General features: G+C 38.5%; 1 protein-coding gene across 3 annotated transcripts in view; it reads left to right on the top strand.

The window, feature by feature from the left end:
- The window catches only part of GDA (guanine deaminase), a 121,742-nt gene that overhangs the window by 101,158 nt on the left and 7,001 nt on the right, over nucleotides 1-13,583 (top strand). For all 3 annotated transcript variants that reach the window (XM_011947037.1, XM_011947035.1, XM_011947036.1), the window contains 2 exons: nucleotides 7,510-7,656; nucleotides 11,520-11,650. In XM_011947037.1, the coding sequence (XP_011802427.1) occupies nucleotides 7,510-7,656; nucleotides 11,520-11,650 (278 nt within the window). The remainder of the gene's footprint in view (nucleotides 1-7,509; nucleotides 7,657-11,519; nucleotides 11,651-13,583) is intronic.

Raw genomic sequence — 13,583 nt, 5'->3', positions numbered from 1 at the left:
AGTGAAACCCTGTCTCTAAATAAATAAATAAATGAAAGAGTTATAAGAGGATGTTTATACCAGTTTTATTTATAATAGCCCCAAACTGGAAACATCTATCAGCAGGAGGATGGATAAGCAAGTTGAGGTATATTCATATAATGAAATATTATTTAGCAGTAAAAAAACACACTACTGATATATGCAAAATGTGGGTAAATATATGCCAGTGTGTGGGCTTAAAGAGCACACACTGCATGATTCCATATGTATGAAACTCACAGACCAACAGAACTAACTGATATTGGTAGAAATCAGAAAGTGGTTGCCAAATGTTGTAAGAAAGAATGTGGGGAATTGACAGGAAAAGGCCATGAGGGAATTTGCTGGGGTGATAGAAATGTTTAATATCTTAGTTTTGGCCGGGCGCGGTGGCTCAAGCCTGTAATCCCAGCACTTTGGGAGGCCGAGACGGGCGGATCACGAGGTCAGGAGATCGAGACCATCCTGGCTAACATGGTGAAACCCCGTCTCTACTAAAAATACAAAAAATTAGCCGGGTGAGGTGGCGGGCGCCTGTAGTCCCAGCTACTCGGGAGGCTGAGGCAGGAGAATGGCGGGAACCCGGGAGGCGGAGCTTGTAGTGAGCCGAGATCGCGCCACTGAACTCCAGCCTGGGCGACAGAGCGAGACTCCGTCTCAAAAAAAAAATATATATATATATCTTAGTTTTTTTGCAAAGTAGTTAAAGCTATATAATCGTTAACATTCTCCAAACTGAACATCTAAATTCTGTGTGTATTATGATATTTTAGTTATACCTCAGTTAAAAAAATGACAAACCCACCAACCCTGTAGGAAGTTCTGAGAAGCAGAATTATCGTTGCAGAAAATCAAATCAGTGATGTGGAGAATAAAGCCAACCAAAGATGATAGAGGGTGTTTGAGGATGATCGATGTGAAGCCCAGAAAGCACAGAGCCAACACATGGGGTTTTTTCTGATGGAGCACACAGAACAAATGGGACAGATGCGATAGAGCTTTGAAGGGTAAATCTCTTCTGAGCTTCAGAAAGAACTGCCTTGAAAGTGCTTACCCTGTTTTACGCTAAATCATAACTGAACATGTTGTGGCAAAATATTTTAATTGCAATTTAAAAAATTCTAAAATATTGACACAAGGAAGAAAGTCACTTATCAACAAAACAATTAAAAAGCAGTTTGCTTTCAGATGTTTTTGTTGGCACACAAAATACCAAAAGGCAAGAAAAGAGTTTGGAGACAAAGCAGTTGTTAGCCAAGAATAATATATCTGGCCAAATTCTCCTTTACGTAGGAAGGCAAAAAAATTCTCAGCTATACAAAGACTTGGAAAATATTTTCCGTAGGAACCCTTTGAAAAACTTACTTGAAAATCTACATCATTCAATGAAAGATGAGGCAAATGAAGGGCCATGTGGGGAAATAATGGTACAATATGATGTCATGGAAAGCTAACATCAATCAGAATAAGAAGATCAAAGAATTGTAAAGGAGTTTAAAAAATGAAAGTAAAAGCCAAAAATATATCTCAAGAGAGAATAGTCACAATGTTAAAAACCTATCAGAATGGCAACATAAATCAGGAAGATGTTTCCCTCAGGCTGGAAAGAGGTTCCTGGAACCTAAATACATGGCACTTATTTTAAAAACTGAGTGTTACGTCCTTGAGTTTTGGTTTTATGCTTTCCTTGTGTGATTTGAATGTCTTCAGTATTTTATCACAAAATTTAAAAAAATAATATATGCTCTGCAAGAAAGAATTTTCCAAGTATAATACATAATTCTGTCTTCTAATTTTATTAACAAAACCCAAGAAGTTGTCGTTTATGTGTAAGGCTGAGAGGAGGATGTATTTGGCAAGTGGCCAACATGATGAAACACATTTCTACTAAAAACACAAAAATTAGCTGTGCATGGTGGCACGTGCCTGTAGTCCCAGCTTCATGAGAGGCTGAGGCAGGAGAATTGCTTGAACCCCGGAGGTGGAGGTTGCAGTGAGCCAAGATCGCACCACTGCACTCCGGTCTGGGTGACAGAGACACAAAAAAACTCAAAAAAAAAAAAAAAAAAAAAGTATTGTTTCAGAAAAAAGGGAATTACACATATTTTACTATAGACTTTTCAGTATAAAAATATTAGAGATAACTACTTGAAGAATTTTAAAGATAGGATACCTCCTAGGTGAAATATGAACAAAATAAAAACAAAGAAAACATAGCAAATAACCAAAAATAGTCATCTGAAGGAAAAATTTAAACATATGGAAAAAGTTTATATCAACAAGACCTTTAAACTCATTAAAACAAGCAACATACATGGAGCCAGTCCCTCACTTTTCAGTGACAGTTCCCTATCCGAACTTACTTCTTCCATTATGCCAAAAACAACAGCTCTTTGATCTCTTGTAGACGCTATTCCAGTGACTCCATGCTTTCTCAAAATCCATTATTCTAATTCGAATTCTTAGATGTCAGAGTACACCACTGTCATGATTCCCTTGGAAACATCCTCGCTTCCCATATTTCTCTCATTTTCTTGGTATTCACATCGCAAAAGCCCCACCCTTGACTATCTCTAAAGTTCCCTTCTCAGTGCCTTCAGTGGGGCATCTAGAAGTTGCTGGAGAAAATCGTCCAGTGGTCTTTCATTTTAAATTTTGTTCTCAAATCCCAAATGGCCGTCCGCTTGGGCAATAGAGACAGTTATTAGTCTGTAATAAGCATATATCTCCTTTTTCCAAGACAGCATTTTCTCATTTCTTCTTAAACTTTCTACCCTAACTTCTACCTCCCTCATCTCATAAGTCATTGAGAAAATAGAAATAACCAGAAATCCTTCCCTCAATCTCCCACCAAATTCACACACCTTTCTGCATCTGCTGGCATTTTCTCTTCTTTTCCCTGTCACAGCAAAAACAAAACAACAAAGCCCTTCTTCCAATCAAAGGCAAAAATACCAAAATACCCCAGTATGTGTTCTGTTGTCTTTCCCTCTCCCAGCATCTCAATAAACGAATTCCTTTGGCCCTAGATCGTCCTATATCATCAGTGTCTCCTTCCTGCTGGATCATTCCTGCTGGTACACAAACATTTAAGCAAAGAAACAAAACCTTTGTTTGTTTGTTTGTTTCTTTGTTTGAGATGGGGTCTCTGTTTCCCAGGCTGGAGTGCAGTGGTGCAATCTCAGCCCACTGCAACCTCAGCCTCCCTGGTTCAACTGATTCTCCTGCCTCAGCCTCCCGAGTAGCTGGGAATACAAGCACATGCCACCACACCCAGCTAATTTTTGTATTTTTAGTAGAGACAGGGTTTTGCCATGTTGGCCAGGCTGGTCTTGAACTCCTGACCTCAGGTGATCCACCTGCCTTGGCCTCCCACAGTGCTGGGATTACAGGCATGAGTCACCATGCCCGGCCCAAAACCCATTATTAATCAGACATCCTCCTCTTGCTCCTGCTCTACCTGTCTGTCTCCCTTCATGGCAAAGCTTCTTCAAAGAGTGGGGATCCATTCTGTCACCACTGTCTAGGCTCTTCTCCACTCTTCCGTCAAATTCAGTCTGGATTCTTGCCCCACCCTCCATGACAACTGCCTTTGCTTTTTTCTTCTGTGGGTATTATCACTGGGATCTCTGCTGCCAACTGCAAAGGTTGCCATTCTATCCTCATCCATGCAAATGGGACTTCTCAGCAGTATTTGCCATGATTGACTGTTCTCTCCATTGTCCAAATAATCTTATCTTGAATCCAATGAAGAACCTTCGTTCTTTCCTTCTTTGTCTTCTCTGAAGGCTGATTCTCTTCCTCCTGGCCATTTGAAAGCTTGCTACAAGGGTCAGTCTTTGGCAGTCTCTTTTGACTTTACACATTCTTCTTAGGAGGTACCATCTACAACCATGGCTTCATGTGATTTAATATACTCAGATGACACACAGGTTTTTATATCCAGCCCAGACTTCTCTGAATTCTAAACCTATGTTTTCAACTAACTACATTCTCCCTTCTCTTAGACCCTCCTGAAGGAACCCCCAAACTTCGTTCTATCCCAAAACACATTCAAACCTAGTTCTCTAAAATAGCTCTACTTTTTAGAGAATTCATTTTCTCTAACTAGAAACTTGGTCATTATCTTTGGGACCTTCTTCTCCCTCACTTCTTCTCCAGCATGATGCCCAACCTCATGACTCCTTAGTATCTCCTGGAACCATCCTCTTTCCCCTCATTGATCACTACCACCTGATGCAAGCTGCCATCATTTCTTGCTGAACTGCTGCACCAGCTTCCTAATGGGTCTCATACCCATCCTAGGGCCTTCCAGTCCATTCTCCTCTTTACAAAAGAATCACAATGAAAATCTGATCATGGCACCCCCTCGTGCTCGTCACCCTTCAGTGGGATTTTGAATGTGTAAGGCTCATTACAAAGACTACAAAGCTCCGCATTGGTTTGACACCCATCCACTGCCAGCCTCATCTCACACTACTCTCTCCTCCCTACCCTGGCTATCTTTTATGAATAGACTTGGCTTTTTGAATACCCTGGCTATCCTCTCTATAAATTGCACTCCCTTCTCTCAAAAGTCCTGTATGCATTGTTTCTCTGTCTGAATGCCCTTTTTGCCTCTGTTTATATGGCTGAGTTCTTCTCGTTCTTGTCTTAGATTAAAACGTCATTTCCTTAAAGAGGTCTTGTCTTACCATCCGATCAGTATGGGCCCTTCATCTCCATTTTCTTGATACTAAAGTGAAAAAAATGTATTGTTAATATGTGTCTGTTTATATGATTCTTTTCTTTCTCCCCAACAAGATAGTTAGCTCATTCATGTGGAAAGCCCATAGGTTTTATTTACAAGTGCTTCAGTAAATCAAGTACATGTAAGGGGTGTAGTAAATGATTGCTGAGTAAGTGAATGAATGCTTAGGAAATGAGCACGTACATATGAAATCATTTTTTGGTCTTTCCATTGTCCTCTGGCTTAAGTTTTTGCTCTTGTATAATTTTGTCGAAGTCTTCCTACAAATAATAGTGTCCAAATATTGACTCTGACGAGCAAGTAATGGTACCATCTTCATTGTGGTGGTCCTGGGGGAGTCTTGGGGTAAGGAGACAGATCTTCTGAGAAAATCCTTCAATTTTCCTCCCTCCTCCACACAGTTTCCACCCTTTGGCCCTCATTCTTCAGCACTTTGGTTATGTAACTGAATTTTCTCTGCAATTATTAAGATATGTGATGTTATTTCTATTTTCTGAGAAAATTGAGGTTCATAGGTCTTAAGTTACTGATCAAAGGTCCACAAACCAAAAAGTTCCATGTGCACAGTTTAAAACCAGGTCTATAAAATGTAGATATTCATGATTTCTCCTTCCATCCTACCACAGTGCTTCTAGCCGTATCATAAAGTAGGGATTCCACCGACATTAAATGTGTTGTAGATGGAAGGGGAAAACTACAAAGCTAATCCAGTTGGGAAGAATCAGCAAGTTACTATCACAGTGGAAATCCCTGGAAAAAAAAGCTTGACTCTTACACAAATGGTCCTGACTAAATACCATGAAATTATGCAGCCCAGGGTTCTTTCTTTGATGAGCACAAAATTGTTTCTTGGTTTACAGTTATTTTACTGACATAACATTGGCAACCAGAAGAATATAGGATGATTAAATCAACATCATAAGGCATCTCTCAATTTTTTTCCAGTAAATTGCATAGCATTATTTCCTAATCTATCCTTATTCTTTCTGTAAGGTTAATTTTGAGTAGGTATTTAGGAAAATGCTACTTTCTGTGATATTTTATACCTTATTTTTATAACTGCAGGTATTTAAATCTTCCATATTCACACCATCCTAACTGCATTGCTTTCGTTTCTCTATGTTTACTTCCAGTCTTTACCCATATATTATAAAATATAGTCTTTACATATTTTCATACCACATAGTGATATAATTTTATTCCACTTTTATTTATGTTTAACATTTTTGTTGTTTTAACAATAAAGAAGGAAGCAGCAGACAGAATATTTCAAAGCTTAATGTGTGCTGTTCCCAAATTGTATTTGTTTCCTTAGTATTTGTTTTCCTAGCTATGATAAAAATGAAGATTTAAGGGATGGTTACTACATATTAACACAGACTAGTAACTTAAGTAGATGTAATGAAATTTTTTAGAGAGCTGGGTGATTCTCTGATTTAAATACAAGTTTAAGGACATATAAGATAGTTGAGCATAAAATTGAGCTACAATCTAGAGTTACTACTAAACAGGCAATTATTTTGTTTTGGCAACATATATAGAGGCACTAACAATTACGTATGTCTACCTAGAAATGACAGAAGGAACACTTGAAATATGAAGCTTACTTTGTTAGCTATAAATGTGTTTTCCTTTAATAAAACATACTAACTTATTTGAAATTTATTTACATAAACTCACTTAACTCCATGTTCATTCTTGTTAAAGGTTGTATTTCATTTGATTATGATTAGGGACTTTATTTAAATCACTAAAATCTCATTCCTCATTTAATGATGCCTACCAAAATATAGAGCTGTCTACATTAGCATTGCTCATTTATTACACTAATTTCCCAAAATATACAAGTTTATTCTAAAAGCTCTTCATAAAAATTATAAAGAAGTGGCTTTTTAATTTCCCAGAGTTCTCATCTGGATTAGAACAAGGTTAGGATAAATTTTTAGTGAACAGAACCGTGAGCTTATTTTAAACCACATATTATCTAAATTATCTTTATAACTGTGCAGGCATATTTCAACAATTTCTATGAGGGTTCATGGACTCTTCAGAGATAAGAGTTTCTTTTGGCTCTTTAAACCATTTGAGTATTGTGGTGGGTTGTGTGTGGGTTCCTAAAATATGTCTATCGGAATCTGTAAATGTGACCTCATTTGGAATAAAGTTCTTTGTAGATATAATTAAGGAAGAGATCTCAAGATGAGATCCTTCTAAAATAGAATGGGTCCTAATTCCAGTGATCAATACCCTTAGAAGAGACAGGAAAAGATAGACAAATAGAAAACACAGGGAGAAGAGAAGAAGGCTATTTGAGGATGGAGGCAGAGATTGGAGTGATGCTGCCACAAGCCAAAGAATGCCAGGAGCCACCAGAAGCTGGGAGAAGTAAAGGAGAATTCTTCCTTAGAGCTCTTGTGGGAATTGTGGCCCTGCCAACACTTTAATTTCAGACTTCTGACCTCCAAATTGTGAGAGAATAAATTTCTGCTGTTTTAAGCTAGAAAATTTGTGATTATTAGTTGCAACAGCTGTAGGAAATTAATACAAGTATGCGTTTGACACTAATTGCAGCTTTTGAATTGCTTTAAATCTTAGTCTATGGCTATCTTGTGTTTATAGTAAAGAGCTTTTTTAAAAAAGTATATTAAGGACTGAATGTCATAAAAACAATGCTATATATGTATTATACCATTTATCCTCACAAGGTTACTGTTTTGGTTTTATTTTACCTACTGTAGACGTGGCTGGTGGCTATTCATATTCCATGCTTGATGCAATCAGAAGAGCAGTGATGGTTTCCAATATCCTTTTAATTAATAAGGTAAACGAGAAAAGCCTCACACTCAAAGAAGTCTTCAGGCTAGCTACTCTTGGAGGAAGCCAAGGTAATGACTATTACATTTTTCTCTCACATAATATACAACCATGCTGATCTGCGTCCTTGGATGTAGTGTGAAGGTGCATGATTGGTATTAGGAAAATCCAATATTCATAATGATCTCATCTCATGTAACATATCCAGAACTCAGCCAGTAAAGTGAAGTTCACTGACGGAGGAATCATTCCTTCAGTGATTTCACTGTCTTTAGTAGAATAGGTGTCTGAGACACAGTTATCATATTGATTGTTTTAATGGATATTACATTGGTTACATGGATATGAGTTCTTTAAAATAATCCATTCTTAGGCCAGGCGCCTAAGAATCACAGTAACTCACGTCTGTAATCCCAGCACTTTGGGAAGCTGAGGCAGGCAGATCCCTTGAGCCCAGGAGTTTGAGACCAGCCTGGGCAATGTGACAAAACCCTGTTTCTACAAAAAATAAAAAAATTAGCTGGGCTTGGTGGAGTGTGCCTGTAGTCCTGGCTACTTGGGAGGCTGAGGTGGGAGGATCATCTGAACCCAGGGAGGTAGAGGCTGCAGTGAGCAGTGATTGCACCACTACACTTCAGCGTGGGCAACAGAGTGAGACCTTGTCTCCAAATAAATAAATTAAAGAATCTGTTTTTCCACTGAGTCAGGTAACTTGCTCTCCAGTGGCCTGAGTGATGATCATAATAGTAAAATAGTAGCCGGCCGGGCGCGGTGGCTCAAGCCTGTAATCCCAGCACTTTGGGAGGCCGAGACGGGTGGATCACAAGGTCAGGAGTTCGAGACCATCCTGGCTAACACGGTGAAACCCCGTCTCTACTAAAAAATACAAAAAACTAGCCGGGCGAGGTGGCGGGCGCCTATAGTCCCAGCTACTTGGGAAGCTGAGGCAGGAGAATGGCGTAAACCCGGGAGGCGGGGCTTGCAGTGAGCTGAGATCCGGCCACTGCACTCCAGCCCAGGCGACAGAGCGAGACTCCGTCTCAAAAAAAAAAAAAAAAAAAATAGTAGCCAAGGCTTACTAAACTCTTTCCCTGTGATAGGAATCATACAACATACTTTATATGTGTTGTTATTTAATCCTCACAACCACTGTTATTCATTTCGTTTTACAAACAAGGAGTCTGAGTGAGGCTTACACAGCTATCAAGCCACAATGTGCTATGATTAGAATCCACCTAATCTGATGCCAGCATGCAGATTTCTTACCTTCTGCCCTTCCACTACTTCCTGTATAAATCCCTGCCCAGACCATGCATTTGGTTCATATACTTAAGTACACTAATTCCTCAAACCTCTTTTAAAGGATAAAGATGTAAAAATTTAGTTGGTTGATATGCAAATATTGCCCATCAGCTTTTCCCAGTTCTCACATGTAACTGTATTGTTATGGAAAAAAATAAAAATTGGTCATTGTATTTCTTTAAGTCACTTTAGAATTATAAATGTAATCGGAATGGATGATAGTGAAACACAGCATGAAACCGTAGGTAGCTAGTGAGAAATTAAAATGTAGATATAGATTTAGAAACATATTTGGGTGTAGATTTATATGATAGATGCCCTGAGTCTTACAAATGGAGGATGATCGAAGCCAAGATATCCTGGGAAGAGAAACTTCTCCAATGTTCTCTGAGTGTTGGGGACTAGGATGAACACCATAAGCACATTTCAAGAAAAACAAATACAGGGTTGTTTTTTGTTTTTGTTTTTGTTTTGTTTTTTGGTTTTGTTTTTTTTTTTAATTTCCCAAAGTCTTATGGTTCATTTTCCAAAATCCCAAGTTTCAAATCACCCACTATTTTAATAAGTGTTACAACCTTTCACCCACACCACCATTGTCCTTTCACATCTGAATTTGAGTTTGAGTAGTTATTCTACCATCTATGTTCATGGTACAAACGAGTTGTATTTAAATAGTGCTTTTTGAATTCTAGGCTCTCTGTGAGTTACTTCATCAGTGTCCTCTTTCTTTGATCAAGCCAGCATGGGTGCCTACCAAATCATTTGTACTTTGCTGTGTAGCTTTTAAATCTATTTTCTGGGTCACTGGGCTTACTCATGGAATTTCTCTTCCTTAGTTTGTTTCTTTACTATAGTCAGAGTAAAATGAGATGAATGGATCCGTATTTAAAGTGTGGCATTTTCCCAGCACTGCCATGGCCTTTACATTCATTCTCAAGAAGATCAAGATGAGCAAAAATGATCTTCACAGAACCAACATTTACTCCAAAGGCAGCAAAACCACATTTCCTGAAATGCATTTGAGTCACTTACCAGCCCAATGGGATCTCTGGGCAACAATTTTTATTTATATCAGTTTACAAATTCACTGAAAAGAATTGTGTCATTTTTGGTTAGTTCATTCCTGAAGTCTCCAGGCTTTACTGAACAACCCAGTTGGTTTATATATACCATCAACCCTGCCTAAACCCTAGTCACTGCACCTGGTTATCTGGTCTATTAAATGCTCAACAATTTTACGTTGAAGTCAGTCATTAAAAACTTATACTTGACATGCTTCTTTGTCAAGGGCAAAAAGAAGTCGAGTAATCAGTGAAGGAGGAGAGAATTTCCAATGATTTTCTATTACATTCAGTCCTTCCCCGTACAATTAGTAGAAGTCACCTGGCTCCTTTTAACATTTCGGATTATTTTCATACCCCTGTCTTGCTAAAGAGAGTACTTCAGCTAAAAAGCCATTTTTCTTTTCTGAGAATAAAAGAGTTGCCCTTTAAAGAACCTTTTAAGAACAAGTAAGATTTCTAAGTCAGTGTTTAGAGAAATGCCACAACTTTTGGATACCTACAGGTAGAAATATAATGTATTAGATATTTCCTAACAAAGATAATCGATTCAATATTTTAACATGAAAGTGTATCTTAGCAGTGATAGAATGCAACAAACACATGTGAAAATTGAAATAAATAATACTGCACTCTGGTTAACCTTCCTTTTATTCATGCTTCCATTTGTGACCCCAGTGTACACCTTCCTCAGATTACAGGCTTTAAGGAACTTTAGATCCAATACCTCCGTTGGCGAGGAAAGCCAACTACCCCCATCTTTCTGAAACTAAATCATAAAAATGAGAGATGTTCTTCCTTGGTATCCAGTAATCTTGGAACATGAGTTGTAGCTGTGAGATGAGCCAAGTCAATAGATAATTATTGGCCTGTGCTCTGTTTTAGAAAACCATTCTTCTCTGGTGACCAGAAAACCTTCAGGGTTGGAAAGAGATTGGTCTGTTTTCAAAAGCCATTGGGACTTTTGAGTTACCAGAATCTGTTCAGTTTGAGAAGTGAGCTTTTTTTTTCCATTCAAAGGATTTAAACTAAGGAATTTCTGATGGATATGCCTGCATTGACAAATATGCAAAAGGATAATTATTTTTTATTTATTCAAGTTTCATTTCACTTCCGTGAAAATAAATCTTGTCAGCTATTTCATGGAACAGAAAGAATAAAAAAAGGCAATGCAAGGAGTTTGGAGTGTTGGGGGGAGAATAGAAGGGAAGAAGAATAAAGGTATTACGTTAATCATCACGTTTCTTAGAGGGATAAATGAAAAGCATAGACCAGCTGGGCTATGAAATGAAATGCACTGGTAGAGCTGAAATAGAGACATATCAGAATTATGATACAGTAATGAAGAGAACTGTTTTTATTCTCAGATTTTGCTTTCCTGTGCATACTCCACTTTATGTAAGTAGAAGTCTTGTGACCTATTAGAATGAGAGTGCTTTTCTGTCTCACTGTTAAGATACTATTTTTTTCTCTCCTAGCGACATGTTGGCAAAATCTGTCCTTACAAACTGAGACATTAGTGTGGTCTGATGGCTTGCAATCCTGACTGTTTATTCACTTGTTCTCAATAGCCCTGGGGCTGGATGGTGAGATTGGAAACTTTGAAGTGGGCAAGGAATTTGATGCCCTCCTGATCAACCCCAAAGCATCCGACTCTCCCATTGATCTGTTTTATGGGGATTTTTTGGGTGATATTTCTGAGGTAAGTAAAAAAAAAGTTAATCAAAAGGCATTTATTTCATAAAGTCCTTGTCATAATAGCTTCCCTGTAGAAAAGAAAATAGAAACTGAAACATTTTAATGGAATGCAGGAAAATCTTAAAAGGGACACTAGAGCCCTTTAATAATTATTATAATTTTATGACAGCAATGTTAAAAATAATGGTATTAACAAAACATTTTTTTTTTTTTTTTTTTTGGAGACAGAGTCTCGCTCTTTAGCCCAGGCTGGAGTGCAGTGGCATGATCTCAGCTCACTGCAAGCTCCACCTCCTGGGTTCACGCCATTCTCCTGCCTCAGCCTCCCAAGTAGCTGGGACTACAGGTGCCCGCCACCATGCCTGGCTAATTTTTTGTATTTTTAGTAGAGACGGGGTTTCACCATGTTAGTCAGGATGATCTTAATCTCCTGACCTCATGATCCACCCGCCTTGGCCTCCCAAAGTGCTGGGATTACAGGCGTGAGCCACGGTGCCCAGCCAACAAAACTTTTATATTTTGAATGTTTTTGTATATTTGAATGTATTTGGCCACAAACAGCCATAATGTAATTAGCACTCATTGAACATTTGCTATGTGCTGGGTAGGCATGGGATTAGGCACTTCCATATCTAATTTTGTTCGATCATCGGAGCAACTCTAAGAGAGTAGGTACTATTAATATTGCCATGTTAATTTATAGGGGCAGTGAGACTTAAGGGAGGTTAAGTGATTTACGTAAAGACTCATAGCCAGTGATTAGTAGGCAGAGTTTGGATTCACAAACAGGACTTTCTGACTACCGGAGGCGAGGCTCTTGACCGCGATGCTATGTCAATGGTTTTAATTTAACAAAATGAACTTTGTTTCTCTTATTATAAAATGTTTTTCTATGGATACAATATACTAGTTCATCTTACCTGAAAAATGATTCCTTGTAAGATATTGAGTTCTTCCTAAAAACAGAATTAACTTTTGCCATTTCTAAATTGATCTACTTATGAGAGTAAATGTGATAATAAATACATTAAAGTTTTTAAAAGAAAAATTCTGTATTATGTGAAGTTTGTACCATTTGTTATTATAAAAGAGGAAAAATATCTTTTTCTCTACCCATCTTAGGGTCAAGGCCGAGGTCACTATAACAAGAGACAGATTAACAGGAGAAAGGCATACACATTTATTTAATATAAATTTTTTTGAGACAGAGTTTTGCTCTTGTCGCCCAGGCTGGAGTGCAATGGCACGATCTCAGCTCACTGCAATCTCTGCCTCCTGGGTTCAAGCAGCTCTCCTGTCTCAGCCTCCCAAGTAGCTGGGATTACAGGCACCCACCACCATACCCAGCTAATTTTTGTAATTTTGGTAGAGACGGGGTTTCACCATGTTGGCCAAACTGGTCTTGAACTCCTGACCTTAGGTAATCCACCTGCCTTGGCCTCCCAAAGTGTTGGGATTACAGGCATGAGCCACTGTACCCGGCCTATTTAATATAAATTTTACATGACAGGAGCCTTCATAAGGAAGTGAAAACCCAAAGAAACAGGTAAACTTGGGTATTTTTATGGTAGGTTTGATGAAGAGTGGAAAACTGTAGAGAAATATGATAGGACAAAGAGTGTGACCCAGTGATAATAAGCTAGAGGGAACTTAGTAAGGCCTGTTTGTTCAGATTCTTCTCTGTGACCATTTGTCTTCAGCGATCTGGCATAGGGAGGGCACCCTCCTTTACGTAATGGTCTTACGACCTGCATCTGGGTGAGGGGGGAGGGGGGAGGGGAGGGTCAGAGTGACCTTCCTGTGTTTGATTGGAGGTAATGTGTCCTGACCCCATCATTGTTTTCATATTGTTTATTATTTTACTCTCTTATTAGAGTAAATTTCTGGGAATAGGGCTATAGGGAATATAGTCCTAGTCGTTTTTCTTACATCAGGGG

The sequence above is a fragment of the Colobus angolensis genome, unplaced genomic scaffold (genome assembly GCF_000951035.1).
Source record: "Colobus angolensis palliatus isolate OR3802 unplaced genomic scaffold, Cang.pa_1.0 Scaffold257, whole genome shotgun sequence".
Classification (NCBI taxonomy): domain Eukaryota; kingdom Metazoa; phylum Chordata; class Mammalia; order Primates; family Cercopithecidae; genus Colobus; species Colobus angolensis.
Note: the sequence above shows the minus strand (reverse complement) of the source record. Positions and strands in the feature narration are given on the sequence as shown.